Source organism: Ascidia mentula, chromosome 7 (genome assembly GCF_947561715.1).
Source record: "Ascidia mentula chromosome 7, kaAscMent1.1, whole genome shotgun sequence".
In the NCBI taxonomy this organism is placed as follows: domain Eukaryota; kingdom Metazoa; phylum Chordata; class Ascidiacea; order Phlebobranchia; family Ascidiidae; genus Ascidia; species Ascidia mentula.
Genome location: NC_138572.1, coordinates 3860809 through 3878612, shown reverse-complemented (window position 1 = coordinate 3878612; position 17804 = coordinate 3860809). Strand labels below are relative to the sequence as shown.

Below are 17804 nucleotides of genomic sequence, written 5' to 3'. Positions count from 1 at the left end.
TAATAAAACTACGGCGCAAGCACTACCGCAAAATTTGCATTGAGTGTTCCACAGTGTTACGCAATTGCCCAAGCCATCGTTTATTTGACTATTTGCGCCACCACAGGCGTTCGTATCTTGCAATGCTCAACCACAATTAACCTCAATTTACGGGGGAAATCGGGTAATTCCATAAAATAATTCGACGCCCTTCCTTTAAAAAATCCTGGATAAGTCTATGATTGTGTCTGATTTTCAACAAACATACATTGTTGAATGCGCAAAAGAGCCATAATAATCAATGAGAGCTGCATACAGGTTGTATACACGCACTGTTTCGACCTGTAAGGTGTATACACCCTGTCTGCAGCTCTCATTGATTATTATGGCTGTTTTGCGCATATAATATGATTTGGGTGAAAGCCGAGCCGATAGCGCTATTGGATCCCAAACTGTTTTTTTGGCCATAGTGCGCTCCACGTGGTTCGTCTGTGTGGATTGGTACCCAACATATCGACGATTGACCGAAAGGTACCACAAAGTGGAAATGTCACTCAGCACAGTGCCACTTCAACAGCTGCACTGATGAGACCTTCGAAACAGTGCGTGTATACACCCTGTCTGCAGCTCTCATAGATTGTTAAATTATTCACCTCAAAAGTCCAGTGTCCGAGTATTCCAGCGCGAAAAAGGCCAAGACTCGTAAATAAATACAGAAATTACTTATTTTTGCCCTCTTTGCCATCAAAAAGATAATTTTGCCAAACTTTTATTTTCATGATGAGCTGCAGACTTGTGCACACAATGTTTTGACCTGTAAGGTCTTATCAGTGCAGCTGTTGACTGTGTCACTGTGCCAGCTTTTACACTTAGGAGGCACACAGATTTTTATTATCTGGTATTTTTACTATGTTGCAGTACTTTCCATTAAAATAACACATCTTCCGCCAAAACTAAGCACACAATTGTAGCGCAAAAGAACTTGCCACCACTTATTTTAGCTCACAGGATTCTATTTGTTTATTTGACCTTTTCCTTTAATCTATCACGTTTTCGTTTGAGTCCCGTTTCTTTTACGCCGAGTTTTTTTCTCACTTGCATTATTTTGCAATTTATTTTATGTCAATGTATACTTTAATACAGGGGTGCACAACCTTTTTACTATTGCCGGCCGCAACACACACACCATTGTGTGCTAACGGCCGCCACTGAATATACTGTTTTTTCAACGATATACTCCTGATAATTACGACAAGTTGACGTGAGCATTATTTGAAAGGAATGGAAATGAATCCTTACCTGAAAAATGTGCACTATTTATTATTTACATTTGCCAAATTACGTATATTACAATGTAATGAAACGTCGAATTATTCAATGGCTGCCTTGTTCTTGCACGCTAGGTTCACGTCTCCATCATAAAATAATCCACTTCCCATTTGGGATTAAACGCCCTTTTCTCTTGTTTTAACAACCTTTTGCGTTTCAGCGACATGGCTGAGTGATTCCACTGTTTAACTTTTCGACAACTGTACATGCGTACATGACAATTCACCGATATGCTTTTAATGTTTTATGACGTCACCATCCCTATTGTTTCGGTTGTGGTGGCTGCACCAGTTACTATTCGCTACAGCGAACGAATGTGCATAACGCGAAAATGGAAATGAGCCTAATTAAAAGCTTAACTCTTGAGACCACTGGAAAAACAAGTTTCAGAAGCAACGACGGCCGCCAATGCATATATTTTGATATAAATGTGCACGGCCGCAAAAAATCGCGTCCGCGACCGCAGGTTGTGCACCGCTGCTTTAATATAAATAACTGTCTCGAACGCGGTAGTCACCGCACGTTGATTTCCTTATTGCAGCGCTACAGCTCCGTTTCTTTTTCGCCTGTCTCCCACGTTACACAGAATGAGCCAATGACTGGTTTCAAACTAGAGTTTGAGAGACCTTGCTGTTGTAAACCTTATGCTGTGATTTTTAAGTTTTATATACATACGAAGTTTTGTGGAAGTAAAGCATAGTTGCAATCCGTCATGCTGGAACAGGCTCGTGGTTAGCCGTGAGCACAGCGTCCTGAGAACCGGTAAAAGAGTTGTTTCGAGAAGCGTTAAACAATGACACTAATAAAACCGAAATGTCGACTTGACCGATAAAGCTGACACATAACTCTTAATTACGGAGGGACATATCATCATGTCCCCACCAACCAAAATATTGGGGGAGGACTGTTTCCCTTAGCAAAATCCTTGCGCTACAACCATGAAAGTATCAACTTTGTGCCACACTCTAAGGTAAGAACGTACTTCCGGTTGTTGCACGTACTTTTATATTCGTGAAATACATCATGCGCAGTAAAGAACAGCTTCGAAGGGGTATTTTTAGGCATGCTGCACCTTAAGAAGGTTATAATTTTATAATATATTGCAATAAAAGAGTGTATCGGCTATGATTGCAGGTTAGTGATATGGAGTGTATATTGTGTTAATAGGAGACTGTAAATAATGTGAATGCAATCTATACGTAAACATAACTGCGCACGGAATTGACACATTAGAAAAGAAATGAAGCAAATACGATACGTCCACTGTTGATTGTATGCTCGTCTGTCCCAAAAATTCAATAGCAAAAAAAGTTCCATCCGAAAAATAGTTCATGGTTTGACTCACGGAAAAAAATACCAAGTTAATTTGTTGTGTCTCAGCGGCGGTTGTATAGTAGTGACTGGTTGACACGATAACATATTGAAAAGAACTAACCAGCATGTAATGACTGTTTGAATATGCACATGTACTGCGAATTAAACAGGAAGATCCTGCGACAAGGTTATAGCAGCGTCACAAGTAGAAGAGTAAAAGGCAATGTTACAGAATCCTTTTTTATATTGTCGTCCACACGCGCTTTACCTACAGGCGGCGTTGACGTTCACATGAAGTAGATGATTGTAAACAACGGCGACATGAGGTGCGGATTGTAGCGCCATTATTCAGAGCTGATGAAGGCGAGAGGAACTGGCGAAAGGACGTGTTTGAAAAAAAATATTTGAAGTCGTTTTAACAGAGCCAATAAGTTGTAAACAGCGACTGAATAATCATCTGTAGCTACAGAGCAACCGTTTCAAATAGATTTTGTTTTTTGGCAGGTAAGTTAGAGAATATTCTGCTTTTGCACAAATAAACCACGAAGACCATGAAACGTTTTCGTGTGGGAGGTTTTGTTATGATTACTGTGTCTGTTGTTTATATTCTCATTGTCAAGTATTCTTTCAATGAGCTGGAACCAAGTAACTTTATTCCGAAGTATTTGAATGGTAAGTTTCATGATTTTAGGCCAGTTCTCAAATTTTGCTTCACTTCCCGTAACAATTTTAACAAAAATTAGTTTCCTGGTAAAAATGGATGCACATACCAAGTTTCAGAACCATTGCTTACATTGATAAATGAATATTTAGGCGGAACAGGTTGTCGGTGACGTATTACGCCCCGTTAATCAAGCACTTCCACCCTGTTAAGTTGTAACTGTATGAAAAGTTGCTATACAGAAAATTTTAAAAACCAAGTTTTTTTTCCTTACAGGTACCCCAAGAAAGAAGTTGCACACTTACCAAAACCATGGTGAGTCATGACTTTGGAAGCTGTGTATGTAGACCGATATGCATGTTAACACAACCTGTAGGCTTAACTTTAAAGAATTATCATTTATACATAAATTTATTTAGAGGTATAGTTAGGGTTGTCGTTGTTGTTGACTTTGCTTGTATCACAACATGATACGCATACATGACAATGTGCTTACTAACTGTACACTTGTTGCAATCGAATCTGTTTGTCAAAACGTGTCTGGAATTTGTTTTTTCCTAAGATTTGTCTGAAACCCTGTGGCAAAAAATCTTCCAAATTGCACAGGCTATAGTTTCTAAACCAGTGGTCTATGAGATTTTAAATGGGCCACAGTGCCATGTCTAATCTTCAAATACCGAAATTGTGGGCTACACAAATTTTACCTCAAGAGAACAGAAAAGTGGTTGAATAACATCAATACATGGCAACCAAACAATAGTGCGTAGATTTTATACAGATAAACCGCTGATTCTATTGTGGCATTCATCATTTGACCCCATCAAATGGACTTTACCAAACACATCATTGTGTGGAGGAGGTTGTTACATCACTAAAGACAGGAACAACTTAAATGAAAGTGATGCCGTAGTGTTTTTTATGATGAAGACCACGCCCGATGTGCTCAAAGATCAAGTGCTGAAAAATAGGTTTGTTTAATTTCTGAATAAAGCAACTAGTTCCTGTAGAAATACGGTTGACATTTTTTTGCGTATATGCTCGATAACACTATCTGAAGGATGTTTAAGTTTACAACACGGCATTATTTAGGGGAACATATAACGTAAAAAAACTTGACCACATAAAACGTAATGTAGTTTAATGATTGCAATGCTTGAAGCATTTCAGGCGATGTAGTGAAAATTATTTTTAATACAATCCCATACAGACAAATAAATTTTAATTTTTTCATTTAATAGACCTGAGAAAAATAGCAAAATAAGAGCAACTTCATAATGCAGTTGAACTCGCAGTATTTAAGTGAGTTGCAGGCAGTATTGCTGTTTCTACCCTGCAATCGACCAAACAGCTTTTTAACTTTTCTGTCCAGACCCCATTTAAGTGGAAATGTCTTCGTCATGGTAATCGGCTATCAAGGCACATTTTACAAAGTTGCACTATTATATTGCGACAAGATAAAGCGAAACAGTGGCAATGTCTGCACCTCAAAAATAACTGAAAATCAAACACTTCATGACATGTCATAGCGAGCCCGAAACCTCGTCACAGCGTCATCGGCAAAAGCGTATCTTGGCATTTAAAATGTGTATATAATTCCAGACGACCAGACCAGGTTTTCGTGTGGTGGAACAGCGAATCGCCGTGGACTGTGAAACATTACTGGCATCAAACCTTGTCGGAGTTTAACGGATTTTACAACTGGACAATGCATTACAGAGTTGACTCAGATGTTTGTAATGCCATGATTCCAGCCACAGCACGAGATTGGTTCCTCAACGCAGTTGGAAAGTATGAAGCCTGCTTTCAATCAGATATTTCTCCTGAGAATCTTATCTACTTTCGTTGAGAGCAGTGATCCCCAACCTTTTGTGGTTGCGCACCACTTGGAGGAAAAACGCTTTCGTCGTGTACAACCTTGTTGAGTGTTACTGAGATCACGATTTTTTTAATTCGAACTATATCCGCAAATTGCGGAAAGGTGCTCGCGTACTATTTGGAATGCTGTCGCGTACTACCGGTTGGGAAACACTGGAGACTCTATCTAAAACACTAAGTGACTGCGTTGATTCTAAACGAACAATACTATACCCAAAATGCGGATGTTTACAGCATTGCATTAGGAGACGTTTACAACTCTTAAGAGAGTAATAAACATATAACCGAATGTTCTCTAAAATTGTTGAAAGCGTATTTATTGTTTAAGAAAGCAACGACAAATCAAGCCGTTTTAATCTATATGTTTTATTCAGGGACTTTCCGTTTACTTCAGTGTTTCGACAAAGAAAAACACTGTAAAATTTGGACTGGATTGAATATAAGTAAAATTTCACCACAGGATTTAATATGGGAAATATAAATTTTGAAGAATTTACTGTTTGTTGGTCAAAACTTTCGTTTAAAAAAACAATGATGGCCACAATTCTAGCAGCGAATACAACTGAAAATGTTTGTTTTGTGTTTCAGAACGAACACCACGAACGAAAATATCCCAACCAATGATACAGCCACAGCGATTATGCTTGACAAACTAATAAAGGTGGGCGGTTACAATCTGCGACGTGTAGAGTTTTGTGGCACTGAACATTTGCTGGCCTCAGGATATTTGTTTTACACATTTCTGTTGTGTGAGACAACCTATTCCAAGTTTCTTGTAAGGACATTTACATATATTCGCGCATTAGTATGATTTTCGTTTTTTAACTTTTTCTCTTAAAAAACAAATTATATCACTTAAAAGTCAATTCTTAAGAAATGATCTTCCCAGGGCTTTGACGCGGGCATTTTGTAATTTCGGACAGCAGTCTTATAAAAACAACTTCTTGCAGTCGCAAACCTGTAAAACGCGTTTGTTCTAGCAGATCAAGACGAAAGGCACAACGTGGGTCGTGACAGACTGCAACTGGCTCGCGGGCGCCACCAAGCGGATGGAATTTGCCAAGCGACTTCGCGACGAGGGGCAGTACCCAATAGACATATACGGACGTTGCGGAAAATCTTTGTCACGAAATCACACCATTTCGTTCGCCGTGCTGCGTCAATACAAGTAACGTGATGCGTAAATCCAAGTTTTTTTTTGTTTATTTTGCTTTGATCTTTTGGATGAACTTAACAATTCCATCAGTTTGTAAGTCCTGTCTTTCTGAACGTGTATGTGTGCGACAAGCGGCTATTTTTGTTCTCTTACTGTTGGGTGTAAGAGTTTTCGCCAGAAATTCCTCGAAAATGGTTTGCCGTAGTAGTTCCCATGGCGATTTGTGAGATGGATCGGAAACGGAAAATGACATTTAATTTAGTACTTCTAGCTCACTGGCTGTATGAGAATTTGGCCTTCGGTTAAGCAATGTTCATAATTCTGCGACACCAAATTACTGCAACTGGTGTGTGTTTCGAAGCAAAAAGCCTCTAATAAAAACCCTTTAGTACCTTCTAGTAATTCAATAAGCTGTACGGGAAGTAACTGTGTTGTAATTGACGCTTGGTCGTTCTACATCCTGACATGGATTTGTTTACAACATGCTCGTATATTAACATGGTCGTTGCAACTACCTAGCAGTATCCTGAGGAAGGTCGGTTGCCTCTGACTGAAATGTTGATCATAATAAACAATTGAGTTAACATAAGGCCTGGCATCATCAGCACCAAACTAATACTGTGTACATATAAACGAACTAGTGACAATCTGCTAGTTACAGCAAATAGCAAACTACCACTGCATGTACAGAAGCAAATGTACTTTCATTTACCTGCATCACGGCAAAGATTTAGTTGCAATTACAACACATTTGTTTACATTTGTAACTGTTTACTTTGTTTAACTTGACGTCGATATTATTATAGATTTTACCTAGCTTTCGAGAACGCGCAGGGGTGCCAAGACTACATCACCGAAAAGTTTTGGTATAACTCGTTTTACGCCGGACTGGTGCCGGTAGTCTGGGGTCCAAGCAAGGCCAACGTGGCCCAAATGGCTCCCCCGGATTCGTTTATTCACGCGGAGGATTTCAATTTTGATCCGAAGCGATTGGCGGATTTTTTGAGAAAGTTGGAAAAGGATGACGAATCCTATAGGAAATATTTCAGGTGTAATTCTTAAGTTTTCTTGTTGTTTTAAACAAGTTCATGCACTATTATATTTCAGACATCAACTTTACATACATTTTTACGCTAACTTATTTGATTGAAAATGATGGTGTTTTGACGTGCAGGTGTTTAGTAAAATCACACCCAAAACAAGTCTATGATTTCTATCCTCCCACAAAACGCTAAAATTGTCCTGTCCTTGATGTATTTTTGCATTAATTTTAAGATGGTGGAGCATCCCTAACTTTTATCCCATCTTTCAACTCCGGGAGCCGGAGGATGTACGAAATCAAGTACAGGAGGATCACTTCGACTGGGAAGTAAACGGCTTCTGTCATCTATGCAAAAAACTCCACGAGGGGGAGCATTTGCGCTCCAAGAAAGTGGTTTCAAACCTCCGGGAACATTTCTTCGGCAAAGAAGACCCAAAGTGTTACGATTAACCGTGCTTGTGGAACTGTTGGCTTAATAAGGTCTTTGATCGGCAGATTAGAGTCTTATGCCTCTAATGCAAACGTGAGCGAACTCTTGCCCGTGTACCACATACAACCTAACACTGTATGACAGGAGTGTCCAAAGTGTGTCCCGAAGGCCAAAAGTGACCCGCGACTGTGGTTTTAAGTTGTTTTGCACATTTCCTGCCAAAGTTCCGATTGGACATTTTCCTACAAATAAAAGTTTTTTGAAAATGTAATTTAAATTTAATGCTTCACTGTCCTTCTTGGTTCTTAACCATTTTAACTTGCCGAACCCCTTGGATCCCCTGCAAGGATTCGTCGAACCCTGACAAAATGAGGAATAAGACGAGCAAAAATAGCAAACGAAACGGAATGCGAATTGATATCAATCCTTTACAATTTTAATGAATTTGTGTTACTGTGTCCAAGCAAAGTCATTTTCTGTTATTTTGTTTTACCTAGATTACAATAGTGTTCAAATATTTGTTGGGGGTGGGGAGAAATCACAAAAATGACGACATTTTAATTCGCATAATATTCGATAGTTAGGACGCCCAGGTTCATCACCGTACTTGATTAGATATGGTCGCTCTATAAAGCATATTGAGCTCTGCCAATGGAATGTATTTTGATTCCACCGCAAAAAAAAATTGAAAATCGAATGTAGTAGAAAAATATCTTTGCATTATTTGATGTTTCGTTGTGCTACCTAAGTGATAAACTGATGATTAAGTTTGAATTGTTTAATGATAAAAACGAGTCAAACACACTATGGCCATACAACTTCTTGGAAACCAATAGTGTTTGGTCAGAGGGCTACAGACAGTTGTGAATATTGTTTTGACCTTAGATCTTATCGGTGCAGCTGGTGACTGACGGCGGTCTTGTCAGCTAACTACAAACAATATGAGTTAAGTTAATCAAAATTGTTTGTGATATAGTATATTGATGACTCGTTATATTTAACTAAAAACACTCGTTTTCCCACATTCGATGCTCTGGCGGGATCCACTATAACCACGAGGCAACAGTAGAGGGAGAAGAGGCCGAAGGCACCGTAAATAATTGTGATAAAAAAACAGCGCGCTATGGGGGAGGGAAAGAACGTCGTGTGAGTTTGGGGTCGTAACCGGCAATTATCAAACAAGATAACACAAATTAGTGGCATCATACACGGCCCACTGCGTATAACACAATTGATAGAACCTAAGAATGGACTATTGTGTGAAATTAATCGGAAACACTATCGTTCCTTTGCTGACGTAATGATATTGTTGGGTTGCCACAATAACTTTTCTTGTGATGCTTTTTTTAGTGTTGCATGCGCACTATGCGGAATTAGCCTGGCAGTTACGCTGCTTGATCAACCGTGTATGACTCAAATCAAAATCAAAATGGACTCAGTGGTCACGGATTAAGGATCCTTTTCACCGCAAGGCGAAATAAAGTCGACAATATGGACAAGGACGGAAAAAGGCCTGTTATTACAGTAATGACAGAGAATTTCCGAATCACTGGTTCTATGTGCAATGTTGCGACTAGGGCTAGATTCTTTGGTCAGAAGGTTTCATATAGGTCAGGTTCCGGCAAGGAAAGTGTCTCAACGTAGAGTTTATGTGGCTTAATTTTCGTGCAGTTTAAAAATATCTTTGAAAAAGTTCTGGCAGCACATTACAACATACGCAATGCAAAGCGTGCTTCATCATTATTAGCGATATTTCGACGAAAAAAAGTGTGTCGAGTTGGAGCAGACCAACAGTTGTTTACAAAAAAGTATTGACGCAAAAAGACTCTTATTTTGACGAACCTCCATTAGATTTTTTCTAAAACATTTTGGATCCAGCTCGTACAACTTATAGCAGTTGGTTTTAAGCTTTTTAACTTGTCGAACCACTTTGATCCTGTACAAGCGTTCGTCGAACCCCGATAACATAAAGAATAAGACAAGCAAAAATAGCTGGGGAAACTGCTGGACACGAACTGAAATCAATTGTTATTTTCGCATGCTGATTTCTTTCGTTTACCGCAACTAGAATGATGTTCAAAGATGGATCAGAAGAATAACAAAACAGAGATTTTGAATTCGCATAATAATCTATAGTTAGGACCTCCTGGGTGAGCACTTTACATACCGCAGTACATCAATGCCACCAGTACAGATATTTAGAGCCGTTGAACCGCAGTTAGAAACGAGTAAACGTATTTTTTGCACGAGAATCTGCACCAATTATTTGTAATATGATATAAACAGGAAAGATTCGATCCGGCATCCCTTATATAACCCGAACCAGGCAGTTTTAAACGGAAACTGAACCTTCAAACTAATGCGTCTACGTTGCATTTATCTGCACGGCCTGATAAGTCTCTAGAGCATCACAACACAGATCAAAATTGCACAAGCAAAGTTTTGATCGATGTTTTGTTTCATGAAATTCTAGTATTGTGCGTGGAAGCCAATATTTTCCCGGTTCAAACAAGTTTTGTCAGATATTAGGAACTGGAGGTTCTAGACGCACTTGAGTGTCATCACCTGACTTGGTCAGCTATGGTCGCACTATAAGCATATTTAATCAGCCACTGGAGTGTCTATTGATTGCACCACAGAATAAAGTGTTTTGAGAGGCCCTTTTGTGCTGATTGTTTACAACGTCTGCCATGACTACAAACGATTTTCAATCCAGGCTGATGGCCAACAATTCCTATCCTTATTCATGCGAAATAGTTGTCATGTTTGTTGTTACATCGCAGAAAAGAAACTATTTGATGGGTACAACCCAACCTACCCGTGTCCACTTAACTAACAAAAGCTAAATATTGTTGTTTCTGTAATTAATTAAAAAGAAAAATGACTGAAACGTTTTTTGGGGAAATGATATTTTGTAAATCATAGGCCCTTCGTTGAACCCCTGAAACCTCGCCATTAAAGCCCAGGTGTTCGATCGAACCCATTAAAACCACTGCTATAGTCTCATATAGAGACTAGCAGCATCAAATGACGTTAGTCCGGCATTTAATGCGTACCGGAGATGCACAAATCAAAGGGTGGTGCGTGCCATAAGTTGTTTATTGTTTACTATCTGTCACGTTTTAATAATATGTGTGAGCTTTTATTTTAAAGGACTATGTAATCTTTCAGAAAATGGTGTGTGCTGTGTTGTTCACCCTTAATGTATGTCAACTGAACGTTACGAAGTTCTACATATTGTGTTTTGCAAAATCGTATATCAATAGTGAAACCAGTAACATAAAGGTGTGATTGCAACATGTATGTATATATGTAGGCTTGAATATAACCGACACCATTGACTTATTAATGTTGGATCATGGATTAGTTTTGTTTCTTTTTGCACATAAATTCACAGTTGTGTCGCACACGCAAAAGTGCGTCCTGTGTCTAAACAATAAAGGAAAATGGTTTGGTAATCGACAACCAACCAGTGCAACGTTCTTCCTGTACCGTGTTATGACAACTATTATAAACGACGCTGTTTTGGCGTCGATCATTCCATATGCATTTACCCACAGTGAGTGCGAACGAATTGAAACAAAGATTAAAAAGTTCTTGAGTTTGTGACGTTGTTTGATTGGCAGACCAATACTCGTAACTTAGGCAAGCTTACCAGTTTGTGCTTAATCAAACGCAAGTAAAGTTTTTTTTAGCAATAGCTATAGTGAAGGCTACGCAAGCAGGTTATATTTTTGTTTAGGTTAATAGTCAAGGATTATTTCTTCTTTTCCAAAGAGAAGTCAAGGAAATCATTCTTAATAAGTTGCAATTTTTCTGTCAGCATCGGCAGCGAGGTTTTTACATCTACGAAAATTGGATAATCCGCACTTCGACCCAAAAAATAGCAAATTTACCAAGGACAACACACTGTGAATGAACATAAACATTTCCAAAAGCAGCAAGTGTGATGAAGTGCGATCATCTAGGATGGAAACTTTTGCTGCTTGTTACGGTCATTGGATTGCTTCTTACTCTATCAATGTATTCGGACATCCGACAAAATATTGGTACCACAACAGCAGCGTTTATGAAGCAACGTATGGTTTATAATGGTGTATATGTGTACATCATGGTATATAGTTAATAACGAGCAATAGCATTTTGGTAAATGTTGACTATGTTAGTAAAACGTTACCATTGAAGCTATTGTTAAAACCTATAGATTGCATGTGTTGCTTTTTGCAGGTATATCCGCGCACAAGATCAGCATTTGCCGTTCAGAGAAAAGGACAAGAACCAAAGGTAATCGGGTCCCAATTCAGTCGTACGCATTTCCTAATGTTGTTTGTTTAACTCATCCCAAGGGTAGTTTAGTGGGTAATTTTACGCACAATAAACCTTACGGTGTCCTTTGCGCCCGGTACCCTTTTTTGTTTCATGCAAAACAACACAAAACTGCAAATCTCTACGCATAACTTGCCATATGTTTGGTGACCTTTGTCTATGTTACGTATGCACAGCTTGCCATATGTGCTGGTGATTTTTCTATCTTGTCTATTTTACTTTGCGTCAGGGAAGATGGCAGAAGGGGGCGAATCACCACCCTTAAAACGTGTCATAGCACTGCTTGTGCCTGGCGCATGGCTTTTTCCTCTTCTAACATCTATTTGCCAATACTATAACGCCCGTCATTTATGCGACACAAATGAGTAAGTGCCTGACACCCGGTAGAATACTGTAATCCTGCTGTGTTTGTAGAAATGCCAATCATTCTGTGGTGGTTTCCACCCTGGGACGCGTTCAAATGGATACTTCCCAAAACACCTATGTGTGGAGGTGGCTGCATTATGACTGGCAACAGAAGTAAACTAGAAGAAAGTGATGCAGTTGTCTTTTTCATGATGAAAACCACGCCTGATGTGCTTAAAGATCGAGCCCTAATAAGCAAGTTCGTAAAACCAAGAAATATTTTTTAAGCATTGCGGTTTTCTAGCCATAACCTAAATCTTTTTTGAATAAGGAACTTTTGATACTGCACAACACTAAATAGTAAATGCCTGAAAAAGACTGTGATGTCTTCTCTCGTCGATTTACGAAGTTTGCAGATGTTTTCTTCTCCGGTAAAATTATTATGGCCAATACAAACCCATTCATTTACGTCATGTTATTAATTCAAATAATTTTCGGTTACTGAAATTGAAAGGTTTTGTCAAACTCTTTGTATCAGAGGCAAATGTTTGTAAGGTTGGTCATTTCAACTGTTGAAAAAATCCCTATTGTTCATTCAGGAGACGACCAGACCAGGTTTTCGTGTGGTGGAACAGCGAATCGCCGTGGACTGTGAAACATTACTGGCATCAAACCTTGTCGGAATTTAACGGATTTTACAACTGGACAATGCATTACAGAGTTGACTCAGATGTATGTAATGCCATGATTCCAGCCACAGCACGAGATTGGTTCCTTAACTCAGTTGGAAAGTAAGGCTGCTTTCAATATCTCTAAGATTTAAAAGTTTAAAATCAATCATAAAGAGTTTACGTAGTGTCTAAGTGTTCATACAATAATGAACACACAATCTTCAGTATTAGTTTAACATTAGGCAAAACATGTGAAAAAAATGCTTACTGATGCATATCAAGAAAACAACCCACAGTTTCCTGCAGAACACCCACAGCGTCCATGCATCCTACAGGCAGTCGTCATTTCCCGCATTTACGCACGCCTGCTCTTTTGGAATATCAGTTACAAATCAGTAATGTGTTGTAGTTCTTTTATCTCTCTCAGTCTCTAACGCGCTTGGCTATTTAGCACCGCCTGATATTGCAACGTGTCTTTCATTTCAATAAGTTTGCTCACGAAGTGAATTTAGTAGCCTTTATATAAGACACAATGTCACAATAACCATCGAAATAACAACACTCAAACCCCCTTATTTTCCGAAGCATTGCCAACAATTTCTCCACGTCATTCATGCTCTTCGTTGTAGTTTAGCACCGTAATAAAATAGTGGCCAAACAGCCAATCAATGAGCAGCTGGCAGTGGTGCGCAATGTTAGAACCATCCGGCCAACCACTGCAAGCTACTACCACTGAAAAGTGTAGTTATTGACCGGGTAGTTTTTTGCCAGGGTTGTTGGTCGGCAAACAGTCTCATATTTTTTACTTCGTGTACCAAAATCTCAATTTTGTTGTGCCGAGGTTCACTGTCTTGCAATCTATGTAGATCTACCGAGACGGATAACAAACGTTTTGTCTCGACGACCAAAGAAACCACGGCTAACAGAATGTTGGATGAACTGTTGAAGGTAAAATCAATGCTTTCAAGTGTGCCAAATGTCCGTCTTGCTTCTTTATTTTATACCAACAGCATTGCAAATAGTCCAGCACTGTGCAATTGAAATAATGTTGCCCAATAATACATTGTATAACATTTGAGTACATAAACTGTCGCAAACTTTAGTTGGAATAAACATATACGTTGCGTTTCATACAGGTCAAGACCAAAGGCACGGCCTGGGTTGTTACAGATTGTAACTGGCTCGCTGGCGCCACCGAACGGATGAAATTTGCTAAGCGACTTCGCGACGAGGGAAAATACCCAATAGATATATACGGTGGATGTGGTAAACCGTTACCCAGGGTTCATAGTATTGCTTACAACGTCCTACGTCAATACAAGTAAAGCATTTTCTGGCTTCTATTTTTGCCCTACACAAAAACATTTGATCATGGTTTTGCATAAATCACTTTCTCTTGTTTATGTTGACGGTTAGTATGTTTTTAATTAACTCTTGTGCATTGGATCTAGGCCGTCCATGACAACAACAGCTTTTATAGTCGTCAGGCTAATTACCAAACCCAGTATGTGCTTTTGATAACCATAACAAAAAATCAGTCTGTTTTGTTGTTAAAAAAGGCATAATTTGAACCATATTTATTACAAAATGATATGAAAAGCAAACCGTTGTACACCAGGATACTTCTTTCTGCAGTAAACCTTGGTAATAGAGGTTACTTTGTGTAGATTTTACCTAGCATTCGAGAACGCGCAGGGGTGTCAAGACTACATCACCGAAAAGTTTTGGTACAACTCGTTTTATGCCGGACTGGTGCCGGTAGTCTGGGGTCCAAGCAAGGCCAACGTGGCCCAAATGGCTCCCCCTAATTCGTTTATTCACGCGGAGGATTTCAATTTTGATCCGAAGCGATTGGCGGAATTTTTGAGAAATTTGGAGAAGGATGACGAATCCTATAGGAAATATTTCAGGTGTGTTGATGGTTGTTATCATAATATATAATTCCACAACATGTGCGATAAATCTTCTTTGGTGCGAAAAGCTTTGAGTTAATTACTTTGTATAAAAGGTAAAGCTAATATGCTGACCATTGTTCTATGTTTCGGACACAGCTGTTCATCATGCACTAGCACGTCTGCCTAACAACGGTCAACATATTATTCCTTTTTAAAATATTATTTTTTCTTTGTTGCTTTTTGTGTATTAGGCTAACTACGGAAAAATGTTGTTTTATAGAAACATGACACATTATAGTTGCAATACGATATTAATCTTATTTCTGTTGCAACATAGCAAAATTTAAATTATTGTGACTTTGAATAGCAGTGTCTTTTCCAACCGACTTCTCGCCGAATTTGTAATTGGAAAATGCTCCCATTTCCTAAAGCAAAAGTTCCGCACTCTCTGTTTGAGAAAAATTTAGACTGTATTTTATTACATCAACGTATGTAAGGACCAATATTCTTTCAATTATAAACAGTGGTATGATATCTACTATCCAGTCTACGACACTCACTGGTACTTTCTAATCCCGCTTACTTTCAGTTGGTGGTGGAGCATCCCTAACTTTTATCCCATCTTTCAACTCCGGGAGCCGGAGGATAAACGGAATCAAGTACAGGAGGATCACTTCGACTGGGAAGTGAACGGCTTCTGTCATCTGTGCAAAAAACTCCACGAGGGGGAGCATTTGAGCTCTAAGAAAGTGGTTTCCAACCTTCGGGAACATTTCTTCGGCAAAGAAGACCCAAAGTGTTACGATTAACCGTGCTTGTGGAACTGTTGGCTTAATAGGGTCTTTGATCGGCAGATTAGAGTCTTATGCCTCAAATGCAAACGTGGGCAAATTCCTGCCCGTGTACCAAGTCAGACTCGTTACAGGGTCATTTAATTTAGCCCACCAAAGGTGTTGTCGATATGTTTCAAATATTTCTGTTCTGCGACCAAAAGTCCAAGCCTTCCTTGTTATATTTCCGGAAAGTTAAATTATATTGTAGACAATAAACAACCGTTACGTATGGAATACCGCGGTTGCGACGCATTCACCATAGCGACATCAAGCTTAACAGCATCAAATGACGATGGTCCGGTATGTAATGCGTACCATATAGGAGCACAACTCAAACGGTTGTGCATTGTTATATTTGCTGTTATTTATCTATCATCTTTCAAACATTTGTCTGAATTTTGTGTGAATGGTGAAGAAAACCGACACCATAGACGTTTAATGTTGGATCATGGTTCAATTTTTCAGGTTTGTTTTTTTTCCAATTTTTTTTTCAATAAATGAAAATAGTTTGACAACCTTCGAAATTAAAGTGCCAGAAGAGCAATTCCTATTAATTACTATGCATGGCATCAAAATAGCACTATAAGTTTGACGACCACGACCACAAAACAGGGCCACCGCTTGTTATTTTTGTTTATAAATTTGAGTTGAAATACTACACGAAATCGTAGCGTTAATATTCGCACAGATTTCTACGTTACATAGGCTTGTATGTGGATCAAGTTTGGAAAAAACTTTGTGACCCGGTGTAAAAGTATCTTCCATAGTTTGTCGGTTGTATCACGCTCGCACGTATTGTGCTTCACCAACGATTTTTTTGCTGTCATACGACAAAATAATTTTTAAATACACTGTTGTGTTTTAGTTACGCACACCCGTTCTCCAAATCGACTTTTATTTTGTTGCGCCCATCATCAATAATGCGATACTAGACTATACCGTGATTTGGCTATAAGCAAACGGTATTTTCTTTCCAATTTAAACATTCGTGATCTTAACTCAGTGGCAAAACTGACGACACCAGCTCTACGATAGTAGCCATACGCCAACGTTATCGATCATTCGAAAAAGAACAAAACCTTATGTTGCGACCCATATGCCAGATGTTGCTGCGGTTATGCCAAACATGAGCCCCAAGCCGAGTCTTAACAATATTATTTATGATCGATTGGAAATCCTATTTGATTAACGCATTTGACATAAGATCGCACGTGAGTTCTAATTGTTGTGTTTTTTAACCTGATTTTAATTGAAAACCTGATGCAAACACTGCACAAATATTTATTAATCTCGAACAATTTTGAATACGAAATTAACACACGCAATGACACCAACGCCAAACTAAGTGAATTTACTCTCAAACGTTCAGACATAATTGAACATAACCGAATCACGCAACCCCATAATAGAACTAAGGTGAGCACAGCACCGAGCAGGCTGCGCCGCCCTGCCTCGCTTCAACGCACACGGAAAGTTTCATTATTTAAACCGAAGAGAAACAAAGCGATCGAAGGGTTGTAAAAAGGACTAACGGTCAGTGAACGGTTGAAAAAGACGCACACTTACACAAAACAATGAAAGACTTCTCTAAGGCGACATTTTTAAGCTGCACTGTTAAAAATTTTCGTAAATTTTACCGCTTTCGACGCCGTAAAATTTTACGAAACATATTTGTAAAACATTTTACAGCATATAACCAGTGAATTATATTATATTTTACGGGAGATTCTCGTATTGTTTATAGCAGTCTGCTAAAGTATATTTCATCCAATTCATTGTTGTTTTGGCAGACAGATTCATTTTTTTACTGTTTTAAATACTTCCGGTCAGATTCAAACTGTCCGATCCGAACAAGAAAATAATTACACCTGGTCAAACTTTTTTGCTTTTATGGCGATATTGTTGAAAATAATTGGATATTTCTCTTTTTTAATGGAGACAATACTGC

At 38.8% G+C, this 17804-nt stretch overlaps 3 protein-coding genes across 4 annotated transcripts; all 3 read left to right on the top strand.

Annotated features, from left to right (window-relative positions):
* Positions 1-3173: 3173 nt before the first annotated feature.
* Positions 3174-7215, top strand: LOC145909319 (4-galactosyl-N-acetylglucosaminide 3-alpha-L-fucosyltransferase FUT6-like). Its single transcript, XM_082996712.1, has 8 exons — positions 3174-3294; positions 3560-3598; positions 4062-4251; positions 4883-5071; positions 5747-5819; positions 6142-6326; positions 7121-7144; positions 7176-7215. The coding sequence occupies exons 1-8, from the start codon at positions 3174-3176 to the stop codon at positions 7213-7215; spliced, it is 861 nt and encodes a 286-aa protein (XP_082852838.1).
* Positions 7142-7985, top strand: LOC145909078 (4-galactosyl-N-acetylglucosaminide 3-alpha-L-fucosyltransferase FUT6-like). The gene is made up of 2 exons (XM_082996398.1): positions 7142-7363; positions 7590-7985. The coding sequence occupies exons 1-2, from the start codon at positions 7248-7250 to the stop codon at positions 7804-7806; spliced, it is 333 nt and encodes a 110-aa protein (XP_082852524.1). The 5' UTR covers positions 7142-7247; the 3' UTR covers positions 7807-7985.
* Positions 7986-11547: 3562 nt separating this feature from the next.
* LOC145908864 (4-galactosyl-N-acetylglucosaminide 3-alpha-L-fucosyltransferase FUT6-like) lies at positions 11548-16412 on the top strand. Of its 2 annotated transcripts, none has more exons than XM_082996186.1 (8): positions 11548-11835; positions 12014-12070; positions 12527-12716; positions 13057-13248; positions 13995-14076; positions 14265-14449; positions 14796-15038; positions 15613-16412. In XM_082996186.1, the coding sequence occupies exons 1-8, from the start codon at positions 11736-11738 to the stop codon at positions 15830-15832; spliced, it is 1269 nt and encodes a 422-aa protein (XP_082852312.1). In that variant the 5' UTR covers positions 11548-11735; the 3' UTR covers positions 15833-16412. The 2 variants fall into 2 exon arrangements, with proteins under 2 accessions (XP_082852312.1, XP_082852311.1); XM_082996185.1 differs by having other exon boundaries at positions 11548-11865.
* The last annotated feature ends 1392 nt before the right edge of the window (positions 16413-17804 follow it).